Here is a 12151-nt window from a genome sequence, read left to right on the forward strand (position 1 = left end):
ATAGCTTAAATAAAGAATTTTGTAAAGTATTGAAATTTTTTGTATAAAGTGCTACAAGTTTCCTGTGTAAAGCTTGTTTGAAATGAAATAGGCATCCAATTATACGGACTTTAGGGAAAATTTGTTGAAGTGCCTCTATCATTCCCTTTTCAAAATCACAATGAATTTGAATTAGCTTTGAAAATTGAATACCCTTGACAGTAAAAATATATTCAAATGCCTTCTTATAAGATTCAAATGTGCGGTTTTTCATGAATATAAATAAAAGTGGTAGATATTGATTTGTTGAAGGTTCACAAATCATAATTGTTAGCATCTGTCCTTTTTGAAAATGTTTGGTGTAATTTTAAAAGTTCCATCGCAAAATAAATATGTGGCTTCTTTTGCAAATTGAATTGCCTTCTCAAAACCAAAAAAAACATCGTCTCACAATTTGCTTGAAAATCATGGCCAATGAAAAACTGCTCGCCATTTATTAAACAAAAATTAGCAATTTCATCGTCTGTAATTTTTTCTCCAACAGAAAATTTTCTGGACTTATTATAAACTTCCCTGACCAATGAATCTTTAATTAATGGGTTTCATCAGTACCAACAGCAAGTTCTGTCATAAATTTTTTAATCTGCTGAAAAGTGCCGTTGTCTTCAGAAAATTTTGCCATTGCCTTATTGTATATTTCTTTCAGAGTCATTGATTTATGAAGATCATTTTTTTTCATTTTGTAACTTTTTAAATTGTCTGCATTCGGGTATATGTTCCTTTTGTAAATCTTCGGAAACTGAACTGTTCTCAATTTTAACTAAATAACGTGCTTGACAAGAATGATCGATGCAACGGTAGTAACGTTCAATATTATTTGAATTAATAATATTTGTATGATTATGCGAATAAAGCATATCTTTGCGAACAATTGTATCAGGATATTTTCCAGTAACTGCGGGAATATTTTTAACTGCAATATAACTAAAATATCTTCTGACAGCTTTAGATTCATTTTTCGGCGTATTTAATATTAAAATATTGAAGAACTTGTTTGATTATATTCGTTTTTCATCTCTCGATGTTGATTTTTGGTATTTATCAGATTGTTCCCTGATAAATATTTTATTTTCGTCTGTAAAGTTTGCTCTTTTTTGATTAAATATAGATGATTTTCCCATTAAAAAATGAAATGATGCAAAATTTACGAAAACCGTTCGAAAATTGAATCATAAATGAAAAGTAATACTTAAATGAGGAATTCTTTGAGATATTGGTCTTAGATTGAATGTAGCGTCATTCTTATATAGAATATATATTCATATCATCGGAAATATGATAAAAAGCATATAATAAATGTCAAAAAAGTGAACAAATAAGCAAAGATATTTTTTAAAAAACAATGAAAAGTAATACTTAAATGAGGAATTCTTTGAGATATTGGTCTTAGATTGAATGTAGCGTCACAAATTTCACAAATATAATTTACTATACAATTTATTCATTTTTTTAAAATGGCTGACGACAGTCTGTTAGGGATGCGTTAAACACGCCATTTGATCGGGGCGTACATTTTTTTGTTCGCCCAAAAATTTCGCCATTTGAGAAATTCAAAAATTAAAAATAAAATTTTAATCTTGATTTTTTATTTTCGTGATTTTTTTGAAACTTACATAACCGATGAAATACTTTTTTTAAGTAATCGTTTATTATATATAAATATATCTTAATAAATTTAATTCCTTAAGGTAGAGCGTGTTCAAATTTAAAATCTCATACAATATTTTCTTAATGGCGTATTTTTCTGAGGTCGCCCAAATAAAGGCGAATTCAAAATTGAGAACTCCAAGGCGTATGGCGAGTATTCAAAAAGTACGCCACTTACAAAATATTGAATGTGGATTATCAATTTTTTGGCGTGTTCAATTTCAAATTTTGATATTTATGTTTATTTTATTCAGTATAATGCTAAGAATTAAAATATAAAATTCATAGAATTTTTTCTTTGAAAATATTTTACATTTTTATTAGACCACTCCTAGACTAGTCATCAGGTTATCCTCAGATCATCCTCAGACTACTCCTTATCAGATTACTCATCATCCTCAGACTACTCCTTAGACCCCTCCTCATCAGACTCCTCCTCAGATCTTCCTCCTGAGACTACTCTTCAGACTACTCCTTAGAGTCCTCCTCATCAGACTAGTCCTGAGACTAGTCCTCAGACTACTCCTGAAACTACTCCTCAGATTATCCGCAGACTCCTCCTCAGATTATGCTCAGATTATCCTCAAACTCCTCAGATTATCCTCAAACTCCTCAGACTACTCCTCGGTCTAATCCTCAGACTCCTCCTCAGATTATCCTCAAACTCCTCAGATTATCCTCAGACTCCTCAGACTACTCCTCGGTCTAATCCTCAGACTCCTCCTCAGATTATCCTCAAACTCCTCAGATTATCCTCAAACTCCTCAGATTATCCTCAGACTCCTCAGATTATCCTCAGACTCCTCAGATTATCCTCAGACTCCTCAGATTATCCTCAGACTCCTCCTCAGATTATCCTAGACTCCTCAGATTATCCTCAAACTCCTCAGACTACTCCTCAAACTACTCCTCCTCCTCCTCAGATTATCCTCAAACTCCTCAGACTACTCCTCGGTCTAATCCTCAGACTCCTCCTCAGATTATCCTCAAACTCCTCAGACTACTCCTCGGTCTAATCCTCAGACTCCTCCTCAGATTATCCTCAAACTCCTCAGATTATCCTCAGACTCCTCAGATTATCCTCAGACTCCTCACCTCAAACTCCTCAGACTACTCCTCAAACTCCTCAGACTACTCCTCAGACTCCTCAAATTATCCTCAGACAACTCCTGAAACTACTCCTCAGACAACTCCTCAGATTATCATCAAACTCCTCAGACTACTCCTCAACCTCCTCAGATTATCCTCAAACTCCTCAGACTACTCCTCAAACTCCTCAGATTATCCTCAAACTCATCAAATTATCCTCAAACTCCTCAAATTATCCTCAGACAACTCCTGAAACTACTCCTCAGACAACTCCTGAAACTACTCCTCAGACAACTCCTCGGTCTAATCCTCAAACTCCTCAGATTATCCTCAAACTCCTCAGACTACTCCTCAAACTCCTCAGATTATCATCAAACTCCTCAAACTACTCCTCGGTCTAATCCTCAGACTCCTCCTCAGATTATCCTCAGATTATCACTTTACATATATATATCGATAACTAAATAATTACTTATTATACTTTCTTTATTTTTTTTAATTTTAAAATAATATTAATATATCTTTCTACGTTTAATGATGAAAAGAGAAAGAGGAGTAAAAAGAGGAAAGAGAAAAGAAAGAGAGAGAGGGAAAAAAGAGAAAGAAAGAAAAAAAGGACGGCGATAATTTTGTATTGTTTTGTTATTCGGCCGAATGGCGGGTACGAAGTACCCGCCATTCGGCCCAAAATGGCGTATTATTCTATTTTTAAACGGTCATGGCGTAAAACCGTCGCATCCCTAAGTCTGTATCAACTAACTCAATTAGTCAAGCATAATGATTATTCTTCGGATTCATTAAATCAACTTTATCAATGCATAAGTACAATGACAGAAAGATCAATCGGATGCTTGAATTGGGATAAATTTTTCAAAAAAATCAGAGTGACTGATGAAGTTCTTTTACATTTTTTAGCATCCGTTTTAAACATTGAAAAGATATCAGAATGTTTCAAGGATTCTATTTTTTATCATAATATTAATCTTGAAAAATTCAGTAATTTAACTGAAACAGAACAACAAACAATTTTAAATTCCTACAAAGCGGATAAATTTACATATTACATAATGTGCTCACAAATTGTAAAATCAAACTGGAACAATTTATCCCAAACTTTAGTTAATATTGCAAATCAATATTTGCCATTTTCAGATGAAGAAAAGCAAATATATATATTTACTGAAATAACTGGCAATTATCAAAATTTTGAAATTTCAGCTGCAAACTTGTTACTTTTTTATGAAAACAATGAAGAAAAATTAAGCAACTGTTTTAATTTAACATTGTTCCAGCAAATTTATTCCAAAAATGGAATCGAGCAAATGATATTTTTTGCTGCAAATACAATTTGTTGCAATAACACTTCTATCAATTTTTACAATCTCCTTGAAATTGAAGAAATGAATCCATTTGATTTTTTTTATTTCTCAATTCAATATAAAGAGATATTAAATTGCGATGATTTTCCAAAAGTTACAGAAGTAATCACAGGTTTAATCTCAGCTTCAAATATTAATGCTATTATGCGAATTTGCCAAAAAATTTTGGATAAAATTACATTTTATAAATGTAATTATTGCCATATTACCTCAATATGGAATTTTATTACAAATGCAGCAATAATTCTTCCTGATGAAGATTTATTAATCAAATTATTAAAATTCATAGAAAAAACAGAAAAAGCAACAGATGGATTATTCAAACCGGAGAATGATTTGGGTTTCTATGAATATTTAAATTCGATTTTCTCAGATATTACATCTGCGAGAAATAAGCAATTTCTCTTGGAATTTCTAAATACCCATGAAGATGACTTCACTTATGATCAAACATTGTGAGGTCATTTTTGATCAACAAATTAATTGAAATTCCGATCAAAAAAAATTCACAAATTGGATCAAAAAAATCGAATCTCAAGTTAAAAATAAAAAATTTCTACATTTTTATCAAATTTAGATTTTTTTTCAAATCATGCGAATTGATTGGATAATTGCATATTTTATCCCATGCATCTAGAAGTATGTGTAATATTTTTGCTTTCATCAAGAAATTGTCGAATTTGATCTTAATTTTTTTGAAAAATATACTTTTAGAAAAAGAAATAGTGATTGAATAGCTGCCCATGCTGTAAAAGGGTTATTTTTACAAGTAAAAAAATTGTTATTTTTCGAGCAAGTCGAGGCTTTTTTACCATCTTATTTTTGAAAAATTTACGAAAAATTATATCTGAAAAAACGCTTCATTTTGATATCTTACAATGATAAAATACCAATGTTGCTGGGATATAATAACTACACCTGGACATCTACTACATTAATGCGTATGACAGTAAAGTTGATTTCAAAAGTATAGCCTGGAAAGATTACAATAAATCAACGATAATTCAAAAAAATTTCTTATAAGTTAACATAATAAAAATTTAATTTTTATATTGCTTGTATTATACTTAAGTATATAATATATTTAAATCTTAGAATGAAAATTCGGGACGCCCTAGCTATTCAATTTTCCCTTAGGACGCCCATAAACCTCTCAAAAATGTGATGTAAATATCACAATTTTGAGAAATTTACACTAGGACGCCTTAGGACGCCAACCCCCTTTTTTACCTTTTTACGGTTATTCGATCCCCGACGATAGGTGTCTTGGAAGATTTGCCTGGTGTCATCATAGTGTCTTTAAATCAAAAATTTTATTTTGGAGTTAGTTTTATTGATTTTTCAATAAAAAACATTTCTAAAACAAGAAAATAAAACGATAAAATATTTATATTTTATATAAGGATCTTATATATTTAAAATAAATATCATTTTATTTTTTTCATTGGTGTCTGTCAAACCATAATACACTATTCAAAAATTCAATATGTCTTGCGGTTTCAAAAGACACCTTCAAATTGAACAATAGCACAGACACTATTGAATTTTACCCATTTTATTTAGTTTTTACCCTTTTTATTTTTAAGAATTAATGACTGAAACAGCCGTTTTGCTATGACCTCAATCACTTTTATTTATTATTTTAAATATTATTTAATTTTATTATTTGAATAGGCCAACTTATATTTGAGAAGCTCAATTTGAGACCACTTAATACATTGAAATATCATAAATATTGAAATATTAAAAAGTGTATTTCAAAATATTGAAATTATCAAAATTTATAATACTGAAATTGAGACAAATTAATAAATTCAATGTGTTTTTTTTGAAATAACTCTCAAATATTATTTTTTTGTTTATTTAATGATGAATAAATATGATTGCTTTAGTCAATCATAAAAACTGATTTAAGTTTAAAATAATGAAAGGATAATTTGATCATTTTTTAAAATACAATTATTTTTGATGATTTGCAAGAATCTTTGAAAAGAATATAATATAGGTTCTATTTTTGTAAAATTTATCCAAATCATGTATTACATAAATTACGATTAAAACGATGAAAGAACCAAAAAGTGTGTTTTGTGTTTTGTTGTTGCGTGTTGGATGCGGGATCCTGTTATTTCCGAAATCGACAAAAAATTTGGAAATTTAATTTCCGAAATCGAAATTATATTAATGTTTTTAATATTCTTATATCAAAAGGATTAAAGTTCATTAAGAGAAAAACAATTCTTCTTCTTCAATCTATTGGCGCATTTATTTCTACACGCCAATAAGGAAGGGAAAATTATAAGACACCATGGTGTCTTCAAAACGCTAATTTTTGAAAAAAAAAAAAAAGGTAGTGGGGCTTCCAGGCACTTCGTGCCTTCTAGCCCTGAAGATGTTTAGTATAAATGAAGTTCTTATATACGGGTCTTCCAGGAGCTTTTCACAAATTATATATGTTTTCATGGTTTGTCAAGACTTCTTCGTAATGAGTGTAAAGGACCCAAAAATAATGTTTAGGGTAGAAGGTTAGATCTAACCTCTTTTCTAACCTCTTTTCTACCCTCTTGAATTTTCAAGACTTCTTCGTAAATGTTTTGTCAAGACTTCTTCGTAATGAGTGTAAAGGACCCAAAAATATAATTTAGGGTAGAAGGTTAGATCTAACCTGTTTTCTAACCTCATTTCTACCCTCTTGAATTTGTCAAGACTTCTTCGTACATGTTTTGTCAAGACTTCTTCGTAATGAGTGTAAAGGACCCAAAAATATAATTTAGGTGAAGAGGTGAGATCTCACCTGTTTTCTCACCTCTTGAATTTGTCAAGACTTCTTCGTAAATGTTTTGTCACTTTTCTGTCACTTTTCGGGTAAAAACATTTTTATTATTATATATAAATGAATTTTACAAAACCACCGTTACCGTTCTTTGGAAATAAGAGTAAATGTAAAGATATTATATTGAGAGAACTTAAGAAACTACCGAATGGTCTAACATTTGTAGATTTGTTCGGTGGAAGTTTCTATATATCCCATTTGTGCCATATAATATTCCCAGACTCAAAGATTATATGCAATGACTTCGACAACTATATGGACCGTCTCAAACATATACCAGACACAAACAATATATTGAAAGAGTTAAAAGAAAAGATACCTATAGGTAAGATGGAACGTATACCATTAGATAACAAAAATATTGTGAGAGAGGTTTTGAAAAAAGCAGAATATATAGACTGGGATAGTATATCTGCTAGACTATTATATAGTGGTTCTATAAGAGTTCATGACATTGAAACACTTATGTCAAAAGTTTTATATCTTAACTATACAAATGTTTTCAAAGAGGACATAGAAAAATATATTGAGGGTATAGAGTTTGTGAGATGTCATTGGACAGAGTTGTATGAAAAATAAAGTTTAGGTGAAGAGGTGAGATCTCACCTGTTTTCTCACCTCTTTTCTCACCTCTTGAATTTTCAAGACTTCTTCGTAAATGTTTTGTCAAGACTTCTTCGTAATGAGTGTAAAGGACCCAAAAATATAAAGACAAGGAAAATGTTTTCTTTATAGTGGACCCACCGTTCTATAACACATGGGATTTTCAATACCAAGTAGACTGGACTTTGAGCTGAACAAAAAGTGTCATATAAACATCTGTCAAAAACCGCTTTTTAACTTCACTTAAAATGCCACGTAAGCTACGTAAGAATATACGTAAGAGGAAGAGAGCATTGAAACATCCAATAGTAAAACTGACACCACAACAACAGTTGCAACAACAAATGATGAATGACCCCACTATGTTGCAACAAATGTCAAGCAACCCTATGCTTTTAAACCGAGTTATTGGTGCACAGAGTGGAGGTTTAAGAGCGGCACTTTTAGCGAAAATGGCAGGCTATGGTGGAGCTGCAGACGGAACAGCTTATAACCCTCAAAGTCAAATGAATTTGAGTTCACTCAAAAATCAAATAACAGATGTCAAAAAGTCAAACATAGACATACAGAAACAAATAAGTGAAAACGAAAAGAAACTAGAATATGACAGACACACAAAGAAACTAAATGAGTTAAACGTAGAGAAAAAGAAGAAAGAAGAACAACTGAAAGAACTAAGTACAGAGGAATATGCGAAAAAAGTGTCAGAAAAAGCAGCAGAAGTAGCAAAAATGGAACAAGATGTTATAAATTTGAAAAACCATACTACTCAATATAAAGTACTGAAAGATGAAGAATAAAACAAAAAGCCCTGAAGACATATATGGATAGCGATGAGTATAAAAAAGAAGTTGAAGCAAATGTAAAGGCAGAAAAACTTTTACAGTTGCAAAACCAAACCGTACAGTATGAAAACTTAGCACAAGAAAGTAAAAATAACGACGCAGCCATGCAAAAGGCAATGAAAAGCGCAGAATATATAAAAGCTAACAATGACTGGTTAGATGCCCAAGCCAACGCTAAAGCAGCCCAACTTATAGGGTCAATAAGGACAAAAATACAAGCGGATGAAGACAGTTCAAATGAAGCTTTAACGAATGCTGACTTTAAGAACGCCTTCGAAGCTCTTCATAGTAAGGTGAAACAAGTGAACGATTTCTCATCTGGAAAGAAACTGAAGTCTGAAGGTTTCGACAAAGAGTTAAGAGAAGTAGCACAAAATATGACGAAAATAACAGATGCAGCAACGAGACAGGCAGTTCAAAGTGCCTATGACGCCGTTAGAGCAACTGTTGTGGAAAGTCAAGAAAAAGAGTTACAACAGACCAAAACAGACCTAGTAAATGCTTTCTTAAGAACGAAAAGTCAGGTAGGACATTATGCTGCAGATGGAACATATGTGCCAGCTGGTGGAACTTATATACCACCAAACCCTCCAAGAGAAGCACCTGCACCAGGACTACCTAAAACATTTACATCGTCACATGGACACAGACACAGGCATGCACCAAAACCAACACAACAACCAACAGTTCAAAACCCTGCACAACAACCACCTCCACAACCAACACAACAACCAACAGTTCAAAATCCAGCACAACAACCAACAGTTCAAAACCCTGCACAACAACAACCACAAACAGAGCAAGGACATAAAAGAAGTAGAGAACAAGGAAACCAAGAATTCTTAAAAATGCTTAAGGAAAATTATGGTTACCTAGATACTCTTGACTTTAGTGACAGATATAAAGAAGCTATTAGAAAGTTCAAGGAAGGAAATACTGACCCGAACCTATTTAGCTTTATGGCTCAGCACCAAATCGGATATAATCTCAAACCTGGAAAATACAAGCTCGCTAAGGGATATGATTTAATAGCATATCATCCAAATGACATGAATGAATATACTCCGAGATATTTGGTGTCAGAGATAAATGATAATTCAACTATCTTCATGAAACGCGTAAAAAATAGAGACGGAACGAAAGAAGAAAGGGTTATGAATGCGGATGACTTAAATAGGGAACTTGTTAAAAACGGTCTCGGAATATATGAAATGCCACCAGATGAGGTACAAGAAACTCAACAGGAAGAAGTTCAGATACAACCAGACATGGAAGAAATAGTTCAGCAACAACAGCTAGAAGAGCCAGAAGGAAACGAACAAGTCCCTCCTTTGGAAACTAACTTCACAGAACTAGATGAAGATTTGGAACAGCCGAAAAATCTTGACCCTCAACAAGTGTATGCGGGGAATATGGAATCTTTCCAAGAGTCTAAGAAAAATTCGGCTGACAGAGTAGAAGAATATCGAAAAATGTTTACCGACATACAAAAGACTCCAACATCAGATGAAAATATTCAGCATAGAATGGAAGTACTGAAAGAAAATGTACGCCAATACAACAATCCTTTTTACTTACGACCATATAACGTTCAATCTTTGGCTGAACTCGGTGAAAATAAAAGGTTAAATTTCACCAAAACATATAGAAATGAAACATTGTTTAAAGTTCATTCAGAACCTAGCCAATATGGAAACAAACCTACTTTTGTTTCTGCAGACTATGGAACTACAATGAGATGGGGTCATAAAGCTAATCCGGATAGGTGGTTCATAAACTTACAACCTCAATTCCAAGAAGTTGTAGACGCAATGGAAGTGAATGGTGAACCAGATATAACGGGTATTTTCAGCGCGGCTTTAATGCCATTGAAAGATATGAAACATGCAGATATTTTGGACCAGTATGAAATGAACATGGCTGATGGAAATATAACACCTGACGTTCTAGAACATTTATCTCAAAGAACTACACAGAACCATAGAGATGGTATATTTGGTGAAGAGTTTAGAAAGAAAGTTAGGGAGATAGAAGGAAGAGAACCTATTGTACATGACCTTGCAAACGAAAGTTTGCAAAATGTCATAAAAACTTACTTTGCAGACAATAAAATGAGAAGGGATGAATATTTAAGAAAACTCAAATGGACAGTACCAAATGAAATGTTAGTATTGAAAAACATGTTCCTTGACAAAATAAAACCAACTACAGAAATAAATGACGCAAGCCTGAAACGTTGGGTAAAAGCTTTCCCATTCACAAAAGATATTATTGGTTACATGGAAAGAAAACCAGAATGGCTACAAAAACATATATTTGGAAACGAGCTTATTCCATATGGACAAGCTATATTTGAAGAGCTTGAACCGGAAACTCAGGAAAGAGTCATGCAAACAATACGCGAAGACTCAAATACAAACTATGACAAAATCTTTCAAGGATATAGGTTACCTGAGATGGGCGACCAGAGCCCAAAGGCAAAAAGGACATGGGAAATTTACAACATACTAGGTGAACATGAGGCAAAGATGCAACAACTTGAAGCAGAGGGCAAGTTACCAAAAGCGACACCAAAGAAGAAGAGTAGAACAAAGTGAAAATAGTGAAGAAGTAACTTCATCTAGTGAAAGTAGTGGCAATGAAGGAAAAAGAAGAGTTAAAAACTCAGTCAGGAAGAATGTAAAGCTTGGTCCGAGTGGGTTCTATTATGATATATAAATCCAACTATTCTATATTTTTACCCATATGAAATGTACGCCGCTCAGAATATAACGCCAACAGTTTTGGATGCCATGAACGGAAATGTTTCCGAATGGTATAACGAATGCGACAATGCCATTAGAAGGTCAGAAATAGTTCCTGGAACTTACGAATATACAACTGCTGTTTCTTATGGAAATGTAGGTGAGTTTGGAGAAGGTTCTTCAACAACAGTAGATATTGCATGCGACAGGTTTCATATTATTTCTATTGACAACTCATTCTTATACGTGGAACAAGACATTGAAATAAAACCTTCTGCCAAGTTGTCTGACAAGAAAGGTTGCAATGGAATTTTCTATGTCGGATACCAATATGCTCCAGAAGTTTTCATGGGATATAAGATATATTCTAACTCTGACTTAGTTCAAACAGTAACATGGGCAAACTATGAATGGTTCGCTTTGAGAAACTCAGTACAACCACAAGCTAGAGAACAAACAGACCAGTATGCAACTATGAGAAAATAAGAAGACTTGACCCTAACGTTCCAGAGTTTATGTTAACCTTTCTGGACAAACTGCAGCAGCAGTAACCAAAGTAAAACTGAAACTTAGAGTTCCTTTGTCATCTTTCCTCATCTTCAGGTTTTTAAGATAACTTACCAAACTGGGCAGGAAAAATTTCTATTGAACTTACTCCAAGCAAAAATAATTAGTCATTGCACCAACACAAGACCCATTCACTATTACTGTAGCTGGAACTGGTGGAGCAAGTTCTGTGACTTTTGCCAAAGACAAAGTTGACTTAGACTTTGGTTTCTCAAACTTCAACACTGAAGTAAACTATTATTTCAATGCTGCTGGAGATGCTTGGGACCCAGTTAAGTTCACATGCGAAAAGTTTGAATGCAAGAGAATAGAAAGCAGACTTGCCGTTTATATGTTGGATCCAGATATTTCAAATGCTTTAGCTGCCAAATATATTGCAGTTCCACTTATGTTCCCTATACACCAAAT

General features: G+C 32.9%; 3 protein-coding genes and 1 pseudogene across 4 annotated transcripts, besides 3 other annotated features; all 4 read left to right on the forward strand.

The window, feature by feature from the left end:
• Positions 1 to 1512: part of a mobile genetic element that runs on past the window's edge.
• A 2006-nt stretch (positions 1513 to 3518) lies between these two features.
• Positions 3519 to 5385: a mobile genetic element.
• Positions 5386 to 7835: 2450 nt separating this feature from the next.
• TVAGG3_0399880 (protein of unknown function, DUF4106 family) lies at positions 7836 to 8330 on the forward strand (the record flags this gene model as incomplete). The annotated part of the gene is made up of 1 exon (XM_051232687.1): positions 7836 to 8330. A coding segment is annotated over one exon (495 nt), but the record flags the coding sequence as incomplete, so codon positions are not given.
• An 80-nt stretch (positions 8331 to 8410) lies between these two features.
• TVAGG3_0399890 (protein of unknown function, DUF4106 family) lies at positions 8411 to 10021 on the forward strand (the record flags this gene model as incomplete). Its single annotated transcript, XM_051232688.1, has 1 exon — positions 8411 to 10021. A coding segment is annotated over one exon (1611 nt), but the record flags the coding sequence as incomplete, so codon positions are not given.
• Positions 10022 to 10108: 87 nt separating this feature from the next.
• Positions 10109 to 12151: part of a mobile genetic element that runs on past the window's edge.
• TVAGG3_0399910 (protein of unknown function, DUF4106 family) lies at positions 10166 to 11029 on the forward strand (the record flags this gene model as incomplete). Its single annotated transcript, XM_051232689.1, has 1 exon — positions 10166 to 11029. One exon carries the CDS (start codon positions 10166 to 10168, stop codon positions 11027 to 11029), a length of 864 nt encoding a protein of 287 aa, XP_051102419.1.
• Positions 11183 to 12008, forward strand: TVAGG3_0399920 (annotated as a pseudogene). Its single transcript has one exon. A coding segment is annotated over exon 1 (826 nt).

Source organism: Trichomonas vaginalis, chromosome V, assembly GCF_026262505.1.
Source record: "Trichomonas vaginalis G3 chromosome V, whole genome shotgun sequence".
Classification (NCBI taxonomy): domain Eukaryota; phylum Parabasalia; order Trichomonadida; family Trichomonadidae; genus Trichomonas; species Trichomonas vaginalis.